The sequence below is a fragment of the Procambarus clarkii genome, chromosome 69 (assembly GCF_040958095.1).
Source record: "Procambarus clarkii isolate CNS0578487 chromosome 69, FALCON_Pclarkii_2.0, whole genome shotgun sequence".
Lineage (NCBI taxonomy): Eukaryota > Metazoa > Arthropoda > Malacostraca > Decapoda > Cambaridae > Procambarus > Procambarus clarkii.
The window spans coordinates 25,271,936-25,283,899 of NC_091218.1; the positions used below are offsets into that span (position 1 = coordinate 25,271,936).

The 11,964-nt window shown below is 44.4% G+C and overlaps 1 protein-coding gene across 13 annotated transcripts in view; it reads left to right on the forward strand.

The window, feature by feature from the left end:
* The window catches only part of RhoGAP71E (Rho GTPase activating protein at 71E), a 136,638-nt gene that overhangs the window by 108,894 nt on the left and 15,780 nt on the right, over positions 1 to 11,964 (forward strand). For 8 of the 13 annotated variants that reach the window (XM_045765213.2, XM_069311277.1, XM_045765216.2 and 5 more), the window contains 2 exons: positions 6,937 to 7,145; positions 11,468 to 11,587. In XM_045765213.2, coding sequence (XP_045621169.1) covers positions 6,937 to 7,145; positions 11,468 to 11,587 — 329 coding nt within the window. The remainder of the gene's footprint in view (positions 1 to 6,936; positions 7,146 to 11,467; positions 11,588 to 11,964) is intronic. The other 5 variants (XM_069311278.1, XM_069311281.1, XM_069311280.1 and 2 more) reach the window with 1 other exon arrangement.

The window sequence follows — 11,964 nt, forward strand, 5'->3', positions numbered from 1 at the left end:
TGTCTGTCAGTTAGAAAGATTTTCAATCATGTCACAAGTTTCCCTGTCAAGGGTCTTGACAGCTGAGTGGAGAGCGCTGCGGATTCGTAGTTTTGAGATTCTGGGTTTGATCCCTGATGGAGGCAGAAATGGGCAGAGTTTCTTTCACCCTGATGCCTCTGTTACCTAGCAGTAAATAGGTACCTGGGAGGTAGACAGCTGCTACGGGCTGCTTCCTGGGGGTGTGTAGCAAAAAGGAGGGCTGGTCGAGGACTTGGCCGTGAGGACGCTAAGCCTCGAAATCATCTCAAGATAACCTCAAGCAGTCACTCCTCCAGCGTATGTGTGTGTGTGTACTCGCCTAGTTGTGCTTGTGGGGGGGTTGAGCTTCGGCTCTTTGGTCCCTCCTCTCAACTGTCAATCAACTGGTGTACAGATTCCCGAGCCTACTTTGCTCTGTCATATCTACATTTGAAACTGTGTATGGAGTCAGCTTCCACCGTATCACTGCCTAATGCATTCCATTTGTTAACTACTCTGACACTGAAAAAAGTTCTTTCTAATGTCTCTGTGGCTCATTTGGGTACTCAGCTTCCACCTGTGTCCCCTTGTTCGTGTTCCACCCGTGCTAAAGAGTTTGACTTTGTCCACCCTGTCAATTCCCCTGAGAATTTTGTAGGTGGTTTTCTTGTCTCTCCTTACTCGTTTGTTTTCCAGGGTCGTGAGTTTCAGCTAGCCTTCCCCTGTAATGACCATTCTATCACAGGTTACAATTAATAATTCCTTCATATGACAAGTTGGATCACACAAGTGGACCACACAACAAGTGAACCATATTAACCAAACACCTCCCTCCCTCCCTCAACCCCACTCTTCCCTCAACCCCCCACTCTTCCCTCAACCCCCCACTCTCCCCTCAACCCCCCACTCTTCCCTCAACCCCCCACTCTTCCCTCAACCCCCCACTCTTCCCTCAACCCCCCACTCTTCCCTCAACCCCCCACTCTTCCCTCAACCCCCCACTCTTCCCTCAACCCCCCACTCTTCCCTCAACCCCTCACTCTTCCCTCAACCCCCCACTCTTCCCTCAACCCCCCACTCTTCCCTCAACCCCCCACTCTTCCCTCAACCCCCCACTCTTCCCTCAACCCCCCACTCTTCCCTCAACCCCCCACCCTTCCCTCAACCCCCCTTTCTGCATATTCTGTATTGATTATTTTCTTGTTTAGGGCTTCTATCCCTCTGACTAGTGCTCTTGTAACTTGGTTTAAATGGAAGAGGAGTTCTCCAAAAGTCATCTTCGTTCAGGTGGAGAAAAATGAATAAATAACTGTAGAATGTATTACACTTATTATAAAATTACACAGTTTCGAACCTACATGGTTCATTCTCAAGTGATAGGAAAGTACAGGGCATAATGGATTTATACCATTAGAGGGTCAGGTGTAGACAAATAGACCAATACAAATGGGTCAAGAATAAGGCGTAAAGGGGAAGAATAAGGCTTAAAGGGGAGAAAAATAAGGTGTTAAAGTTTGAGAAAAAGGGGAAAATTGGGTCCAATTTACATACAAAAATTAATCAGGTGTAGTGAGCGTAGCATGTTGAGCAGTGGTTTTCATGTTGGCATCTTCACATTCTGGTCTTATTCTTACTCTCAAGGTGGGTAGAGTGAATAGTTCCATAATTTGGGTATTTATGGTGGGTTGTTCTATTTTTATGTGAATTTGCTTCAAGAATTTGTAGTCTTCTTACATCTTGGGTTTTGTCTATTATACAAGTGTTTTTATTCAATATTTCTCTTGTTAGGGTGATGTCATGGGCTTGTCTCATGTGATTTTTTGGGAGCACCTGATTGAAGATGACAGGTCAAACGCCTCGTCAGCTTGGTCGACGTCATACCTATGTACAGTACTTAGATTGAAGGCTACATCCTTCATGGGGGCAGGTGTATATATTTATACCATGTTTGACTGCTGTAAAGGGTTCTTCGTCGGCTTCGGGCTATTTTTAACCCTTAAACTACACAACGCTTCATGTGAAGTGTTGAGTAACCGAGGCAAAAATGCGCACCCCTTCACATGACGTTTTGGAGTACCGAGCAAGATTTAAACTGCCTGTGTATACACAGGGTTCACATCAGCTTCCTCAGGGCTCTTGTAAACAGACGCCATTTTTTAAAAACATTGTGGGCAACATTCCTAGGTGTGAAAGCCTCGGTACTGAGTGAGCCACCATGGTTGGTGCACGTAACATGAGTTCACAGCACTGCTGTTCAGGTTATGACCACAGCATCGCCTAAAAATGTAAAAAATATACATAACTGGTATTATTTAGCAATGATAGTGGTTTTACAAACCAGGGTTTGTAAAATTCTGGTTTGTCTCAGAGAGACCAGGATCCGTGTGAGGTCAGTAGAACTCCCGGTTGCAATTCTTTTCCATGTCATGGCACAGTCGATTAAGCCGCGTCTGTGATCCTCTCGGATGTAGGTTTGAACCCTTATCACAGCCCTTGTGGATTTGTTCATTAGGTAATAATATCTTTGTGGCAACTCCCGTCTGACAGCTCGGGCGGAGCAGACCTCTCTCTGGTGCTTGCTCTGTCAACGCCTCTTTTTTGGCAGACTTCGCCGCCCTATTGTGGCCAAAATATTCCACCTACGATTTTTTATTATTTTTCTCGTGATCAGGTAACACAAATGAACACTTTAAGACTAAATATTTTTTTTATTTTTTTGCGCCTGGGCGTGTTGCAGACTATAATTGCAAGAGCAACCCAGGGGTTAACTTCTTCCAAAGCTATTTTCAAGAGTTTATTTTCCTCTTCCATGGCTTTGCACTTTGTTTCCAATTGATTCTTTTCCTTGTATGTCTTTCACTAACCTCTCAAGACCTAATACTGTACTTTGCTACTCAAGTGGTCATTACTTTCTCTCAATTTGCTGATTATTTCTAAATGACAGTTCACTATAATATCTAATTTTGCCAACTTGTTGTGGAGACTGCTTATATCAATGCTTTCTTCATTGAAAACACCAAAATCTAGCTCCGTTTTGTTTTTCCTCTTGCCGCTGGCCATCTTGAATTTCATTGTCTGTACTGTTAACACTAGGGGCAACTTTTTCTCGTCCAGTTATTTCACTTTCCTTGGCACATTCGTGTTATCTCACCTATTTTTTCAAAGCACTACACCTTTGTTCCTTGGGACACCACTCACTATCATCAACCTGCTCTACAATACTTTGGAATTTTGAAATATCCTGGAGCTCCTCTGATGCAGGTGTTGACACAAGGTGTCAAATCACATGACACATGATGTGAGAAATCTTTAAAGAATTTGGATGAAGAGATCTAGAGGGTGTTGATACGCATACAGGCCGACTAGTGCGTGGTAGCACGGCGATCGCGCCTCAGTTTACCAGTGTCTCGCCCTCAGTGACTATCCCGCCTGAATTCTTCACAAGGATTTACAGTTTTTTGTCTGTTTTTTTGCCATTTGAGCATAAAAGTTATTATATATCTCACCATGGGTCTCAAGAAAGCCAGTGGTAAGGTTCAACCTAAGAAAACAGCTGAGTAGAGGCAGTAGAGGATGTCCCTTCTTCATTAAGAAAATGTGTGAAGTATGGGAAGAACTGGAAAGTTTTGTTGAAAAAACTAACCCAGATAAAGCTGTAGCAGGCCATTGCATTGACCTTTTAAATGACAATGTGATGTCTTAATACAGACTAATGTTAAAATGTAGGGAAAAACAAGTGTCTTTAGACAGATTCTTAGTAAGACAAGTAAGTCCTAGTGGTATGCAGGCAAAACGTGCCGGTGAGTGCACCCCAGAAAGGTCCTCACTGCCTGATGTTATAATAGAAGGGGATGCCCCTTCCAAACAGTAACACCTCTCCTCCTCCCCCCTCCTCACCATCTTCCATACGCCAACAGCAGTCATCAATAAGGGTAAGTAATAACTTGAACATAGTTTTGTAGGTTTATTTAGATAAATTAGGTATAAAATTTAGTTTGAAATGAGGTTTTTGGGTAGTCTGGAACGGATTAATTCATTTCCCATTATTTCTTATGGGGAAATTAGCTTCGGATTACGAGTTTTCGGAATACGAGCTGTCTCCAGGAACAGATTAAACTCTTAAACCGAGGTACCACTGCATGTCAAAACTAGAAGATAGAAGAAAAAGAGGTGGTATGATCATTACGTACAAAATACGTAAATTCTTCCCTGTCAATAAAATTGATAAGGAAGAATTCCTGAGACCTGGAACTTCAAGAACAAGAGGTCATAGATTTAAGCTAACTAAATAAAGTTGCCGAAGAAATACAGTAGAACCTCGAGTGATGATCGCCTCAAATGGCGAGCATTTTGGATAACGATCGCCCAGATTGGCGACAATTCGTCTCGAGTGGCGACCGCTCATGTGAATGATGACCGGTCCACATGGTGGGGTCGCGCTGCTTCTTGCACATTCTTGGACGCTTCCGATGATGCAAATAAATTATGTTGTTTTTGTTTAAAGATGCTAATGATGCTGGGTTATAAAGGGGTGACTGCTAAGATGTTGCAAAGCAATGACTTTTTTGTAGAAAAAAGAAATGGAATTTTTTGAAATACAACATATGTCAAAAAGGTTCGTTCGGTGTTTGGCAGGTAGGCTGCTCCATGTTTCTTAAATAAAAAAAAATAAAAAAAACAGTTGAAATAATTTGAAAAAACGAACAAATGCCATAAAGGTTCGTTCAGTGTTTATCGGGTAGGCTGCTCCATTATTGAGACATTAATGAAAAATACAAAACAAATGCAACACATTTAAAACAAAGAAAGATTGTCATAATGGAGCAGCCTACCTGACAGACACTGAACGAACCTTTATGGCATTTTGTCCATTTTTCAAATGGTTTCAACTTTTTTTATTGTTTTTTGTTTTATTTGAGAAGCATGGAGCAGCCCACCTGCCGAACATCGAACAAACCTTTTGCTATAAAACAAATGATAAACAATATTAAACACATTTGAAGACAGAAAAATGTTATAAAGGTTTGTTCAGTGTATGTAAGATAGGCTGCTCTAATATTTAAAACATCAAATATCATATTGCTGTTTTTCGGTGGTAGAATGGATTAATTTGATTTCCATTGTTGTCAGTGGGGAAATTCGTTTTGTATGACGTCCGTTTCACATGACGATCACGGTGCCGGAACGGATTAATGTTGTTATTCGAGGTTCCACTGTATAAGAAAAATCACTTTTACAAACAGAATGATAGACAGTTGGAACAAGTTAGGTGAGAAGGTGGTGGAGGCCAAAACCTCCACCGGTTTGTGTCAGTTTCCCCACTACAGCTGTGTATGAAAAAGTAGTTATCCACACAAATTACTCGATCAATTTTCCAGGATGCTATATATGGTTTGTTGCATGCTGATAGTCATCCTTTCTGTCTGTTATTCCACTTGTTAAGATGTTTTCAGCTTAGTTCAGTAAGAAAAATAATCATAATTTTCACAAATTATGATTATTTTTCATAATCCAGCTATTTCTGTGGAGAGCCCCTTCGGCTCCCCGAAGCTATTCCGGGTTAATGTATATATTTCTAAGCCTACCGGGGACCACGAGCCAGAACCTGGCCCCCCTCAGAGAGGGATAAGGAGTAATGGCCTATAGAAACCCCCGTGTGGTTGGAAGCATTCTATGTCTGCCAAATACCGGGTTAGTCACCCAGAAAGGCAGGCGTCCCACAACAGACTCCACCTGGTTAAAATTGCTACCGAAAAACGTACTATCCAGCAGAACTCCACAATCTGAAAACAAGCAAACAAGCATGGCATCACAACCGCTGCCACGCTGCTGTCTGCACATCTCCCCCCTCCCAAGGAGGGGGGAAGGGGGTGCCCCAGACCCCTCGTTCTGGCTACCCAACACCAGTTCTGAGGGTGATGTGTTGTGTGGTGGTCATTCGACTCTGGCTCCTGTCTCTGAGCAGTGTTGTACTTTTGCCGTGTTGTTCTGCTGTGTGGTGTGCGAGCCAGGAATTATTCATGGAGTACTGGGGCTGCATGTGCCTAGGCCCGTCTTCCTTCGGAACCGATGACATCTGGTCTGAGTAGTGATCACTTTGTGCGTCGTTCGGGTTCGCTTAAGTGGTGTTGGCCTTTTGATAGGGCAATGGGGGAGGGCGGGGAGGTTTGTTTCTGTTTGCTCACATGGTCCCACACTTTGTGGGCATTTCGGGTTGTTTCCATCGGCCTGCAGTGACATTGGGTGGCTCGTCCTCCTTCAGGTACTTCGGGGTTCGCAGGGCAGGCCTCTGCCTGCGCTCTGACAGTTCATATTGGACTGGGTGCACTTGGGCATGGTTGAAACGGCCCTGTCCATCAGGTAGGTTTCCCACTTGTCTCCCCGGCAACCCTCCCTCCCTCTTGTCGGCAGTTTTCGCGTTTTGATATTCAGCCTTGGAACAGGGGTTGGGTAGCCGACGTGAGCGGTCTGGGGCTCCCTCATCCCCCTCCCTGGGAGGAGAAAGCTGCACAGACAGCAGCACGCCGACGGTTGTGACATCATGCTTGTTTACTTGTTTTTGAAATTGTGGAGTTCTGCTGGATAGTTCATTTTTCGGTAACAATTTTAACCAGGTGGAGTCTGTTTTGGGACGCCTACCTTTCTGGGTGCCTGACCCGGTAGATGGCAGACATAGAGAGCTTCCAACCACATGGGGGTTTCTATAGGTCATTGCTCCTCGTACCTCTCTGAGGGGGGCCAGGGCCTGGCTCGTGGTCCCTAGCAGGCTTAGAACTCCAATCGAATTGACTGATGCCACAGTCTAACATATACATAACAGCCCGGTATAGCTCTGGGGAGCCTTTGGGACTCACCCAGAAAATGGCGTTTCATTACATTGAACAGTGTTTTTTTTTTTTTTTAATAAATGTCTATATTATACTGTGTCTATTTTAGCCATGGCTGGTCAGGAAGAGTCACAGTCCACCCCAGCACTGATTCACATCCCTGAGAGCAGCAGTGGCATGACATTTATTGGAGGCAGCGGCAGTGAGATTGGGGCCATAGGTGGAGGTGGAGGGCCAGTTGGTGGCGTACCTGAAAACAATTTACGTGAATCTTGCACACGTCTTTCCATCTCCCTGGAAGAAAATGGCTTATACAAAGTATGGGAATGTATATTATATATGCATGAAATTGACTTAAAAGTTGTTTTTAAAATACACAGTACTCTCTTAGCCAAGTTGCTTGCATAAATTGAGCTTTCTGCTATTTCCTATTATTAATATAAGTTAATACTGTACAGGGAAAATATACTATGGAGGAGAGTTATAGATGATAGGTAAAGATAAGTTGATTTCTGGGGAAGCCCTTAGTGGCCCCCTGAAGCTGTCTTGCTGAGATGGCTTCCCATAATGAGTCACATCAGCCAAAAGAGTCCTGTTCAGCTACTGGAGAATAGAGTAAAAACCTGGCCTCCTCACAGAGGCACACAGAATTAGGTGACTCATGTCGGACACCGACATGAATCCGCCGCTCTCGTAAACGCTGTGTTCAGATCCCAGGAGCCTTGCTTCGGCTGCTGCGTCTCTGGCCGCCTCTGCTGGTTTTTCGGGGTTCTATGCTGTGGCGCCACCCGGAGCCCTCGCTCGATGTGTTCACGGATGGTTCGTCTCTCAGCTGGGGTGTTTATGACCAGTGCTCATCAGGGTCGGTGGGGTCCGTTCTTCCGTCGGGCTCACAGCATGGTGTAGGAGTTTGCAGCAGTGTGGCATTTGCTTCAGAGGGTTTGTGTTACTCGTGGAGCAACAATCAGGCTCCATTCTGACTGCTCCCTGTGATTCTTTGTCTGAACCGTGGGGGTTCGATGCGGTCCTTGGCTGTTTGGGGCTGGTCGTTTCGGGTGACTTCTCTGCCGAGTTCGCGGGGTTTGGCTCTCCTGGCAGTTCACGTTCAGGGTGTGTCGAACGTCTTGGCGGATGACCTGTCTCTGTTCATTTCCCTATCTATGGAATGGATGGTCGATGCAGACTCGTTCAGTTGGCTCTGCCGGACATACGGGTTCCGGAGGTGGACCTCTTCGCATCGGTGTGGTCAAGGCGTCTTCCGGTGTATGTGGCACCTTTCCCAGACTACGAGGCCATCGGGGTCAATGCCTTTTGGCTGGATTGGTCAAGGTGGTGTTTCCTGTACCTCTTCCAACCGGTTCAGTTGTTGCTCCAGCTCCTGGCTCACTTGGAGACTTATCAGGAAAGAGTAGTCCTGTTAGCTCCTTGGTGGCCGGCCCAGCCCTGGTTTCAGGCACTTCTTGCTCGATGTCCAAACCCGAGAGTCTTCCTGCGGCTCCACCTCTTTCAGCAGATCGGTCCAGTACGGTACGTGGCTGGTTCGATCTTCTCCTCCACTCTTCGTGTCTGGTCTTTTTTGGCACGATATTATCACCACTTGTATGGTGATCAGGAGGCTTGGTGTGGTGTCCCAGATGGTGTCCCACCTGTGAGTTTCATCTCAATGGTAGTATGAAATTTCCTGGTGGTCCTTTCGGCACTTTTTATCTCTCTGTAGGTGGTCTTCTATTTCTGATTGGGTTGTTTTGTCCTTTTTCTCCTGGTTGTTTCAGGACTGTCATCTTATGCCAAATACTGTCGCATCGTATTGTGCGGTGCTGGCAGAGCTGCTGCAGTTTGCATTTGGGGGTGGATGTCACTTCTGCTCTATTTCGCAAGCTTTCTCAGGCATTGTTTCACCTATGGCCTGCTCATGCACCGCCCGAGCTCTCCAGGTTGTTGGAACGGGTACTCTCTTTTGTCTCTTCTCCTCGGTTTGTGTTGGCCCCCTCTGTTCAGGGCTGTTTTTCTAAGGCTCTTTTCTTATTGGCATTGGCCTCTGGGGGTTGGGTTGGAGAGCTTAATGTTCTCCTCCGATGCAGGGGTTTCTGCTCTTTTGATCCTGGCGGTCATTTCATCTCCTTCCGTCTCTTTTTCTGGCGAAGAATGAATCTGCTGCTTTCCAAAGGAGTCCTTAGGTTGTTGATACTTGGTTGGTTTAGCCAGGGGTGCATCGTGTTTTGTGTCCGGTTGCGGCTCTTCGCCGTTATTTTGCTCGCCACATCCTCTGTGGCAGGGAACGTGCTTTGAGTGGACCCGATTTCCCTTCTTCCCTCTTCCAGGTCGTCCGCAGGATTATTTGGTCCAGCCAGCGTGTGGTCTATCCGCAGTCTAGCTGCTGTTTTTCGTAATGTGTCCTGGGCTGACATTTGGGCACTGGGATTTTGGATGTCGAGCAGGGTCCTGGCCGCACGATACCTCGTTAATGTTCCTTGCTCTTCTCGGGCGTGTATTGCCTTGGGTCGCAGGTTGCAGTCAGTTGTCTCGACTTCAAGTTGAGTAGCGAGTGACGGCCGCCTCCCGGGTAAGTCGCTTTTCTTCTTTATCTTTGGTTAGGTAGCTCCGGGTACCCGAAGGGACTCTCCACAGAAAACCAGCGTTGATTGTAATGAAACGCCATTTTCTGGGTGAGACCCGGAGGCTCCCCGGCATCCCTCCCTCCAGTTGGCATTTTTTTCACGTTTTTAATATTCAGCCTCTGAACTGAGGAGAGTAGCCGGCGTGGAGGTCTGGGACACCCCCTCCTCCTGGTAAAGAGGGGGGGGGGGTGCAGACGGATGCGCGGCGGTTGTGGTGACGTCATGCTTGTTTGTGTTTGATTAGGGAGTTCTTCTTACTAGTTCAGACTTCGGTCTGCAATTTTTAACCAGCAGTAGTTTTTTGGAATTCCTACCTTTCTGGGTGTCTGACCTGGTAGATGGCAGACAAAGACTGCTTCCAATTACACGGGGATGTCTTTAGGCCATTGCTCCTCGTGCCTCTCTTGAGGGGGCCAAGTTCTGACTCTGGTCCCCGGTAGGCCTAGAACTCCTTCAATTGACTGTTGCCAGGGTCTAATATATACACTTCAGGCCGGTATAACTCCAGGGAGCTTACGGGTCTCGCCCAGAAAATTGTGTTTCATTACATTCATCGCTGGATTTTTGTGCATGGGTGGATGTGACTATTTTTCTATAGCCACTGCCCAAGGGTTAAGTAGGCCTAATAAGTTATGTTTTATTGAGTGGATTCAAGCGTTACATCGTCTGCTGTGTGATTTCTCATGCAGTGTATGGTGGCCACTGTACTGTTTGGACACAATACTGGCTTACTTGCATAGTTCTGGTAAATAAAACATGTAGATAGGTATATATAACATGTGTAAATAGTGAAATAAAAACAATAACAGTATGATGGGAGGAGCAATGTTGGCGAGTAAGATGTTGGAGTGAGGGAGACTGGCTGGGTGTGGCTGCTCACACTTGCGGTGTTCTGAATGTGTTGATAGTGTGTGACAGTGTATAGTCTGTAAATAGACTGTATATATACATAAATTAGCATGATACATGGTAAATATGTGCAACATATGTGTACACAAGTGTCATGCACGTAAGTGTCCTTGGACAGTACAGATGTTTTACTGCCATAATATAGTGTACGTGTTCATTAGACATAGGATTAGCACGTAAAAACAAATAAAATATACTTGGAACCGTGCGAAAAAAAATGAACAAAAATATATTCACGGCAACTCGCGCACCCTGCCCCGGGCACCCTACTGGCCCCGGGAGCATACGTCACGGACGAATGGGGAATGATGACATCACGCGCCAACTTACGGACCCCATAGCAGCCAAAGTACGTACAGCAAGTTCGATTTTTTTTTTTACATACCCATACTGAGGGAAGGATTTTTGACACTTTAAAAAAACAAAAGAATTTTTTCAAGAGAATTTATTTCCTGCGCACTGGGGGCGGGGGGGGGGGGTGTCATATTTAGAGGCGGCGCAGTTAAAGGGTTAATGACTACTTCATTTAAGGTATTGTACTGTACTTTGTGCATGTTGCAATATAAAATAGTAGTACATGAGAATTTACCACAATACTATATGCTTTTACATATAATAAGTAAATAGATTTAAGTAATGATGATATAATAGGAAATACGTTACAGTATTTGCGTTTTAAAGATAAACTTCTAGAATTATCTCTCGGCATTTAAATTTTAATTTCATAGTGAGATAAGAAGCTTGATAAATATCATTGTCTCGTTACCATTACCATATACTGTACCACTAAACAAATCTTCAATATTGCTGTTTGAAAAACTATGCAAAATGATGAATATTATGTTAACACTTGTAATGGAGTAAATGCAAAAGAATTAATGTTGTATATATGCAAGAAATTTAACATATGGGTTTAGAAAAATTGTGAACTGCTAAATTTAAACAATGAAAGGTAAGTCAGGGTTTGATTCCTGCTGTACAAGTTTGCTTTTGGTGCACTATCATTATCATTTGTTAAATTAATGTTACATAATTGGTAGTTAAAATGATGAGCTAGTATGATACTGAATGTTGGTGTAAATTGAGCATTTTGCTGTGTGCAATGTGTCACAGGGTAATGGGCAGGACAGCAGCAGTGGCAGCTCACATTCAGCTCTACGTATGACCTTGGATGAGCTTCGACAAGTCAACCGCTATGCTGAGAGTACCAAGAGTCTTTCCTTCCTGCCTCAGGTCAGCAGGGACATATATAACCCAATACCCTGATAATGCACATACACTGCAGTGCACATTTCACATAAAGTGTTTTATCAAGTAAAATCTTTTTAATTTGGCATTTCATCAACAAATGAATGTTTGAATAATTGATCTCTATGGAAGTAAATATATTTTCAGTTTTTTGTTATTTATTATGTGACATCCTGGAATTAGAAAGGTTTTATTTAATGCATTTAGGAAATTGTTAATTTTTATCAATGAAGTTCACTATAATGTTCTGTGCAGTTTAATACTCTTTTTGACAGTAGAGTAAATAATTTTTTTTTTTAATGCAGTCAACAGTATATAATGCAGCAACCCGTTCTCGCACTTTCTTTAAGTCAATATTGACT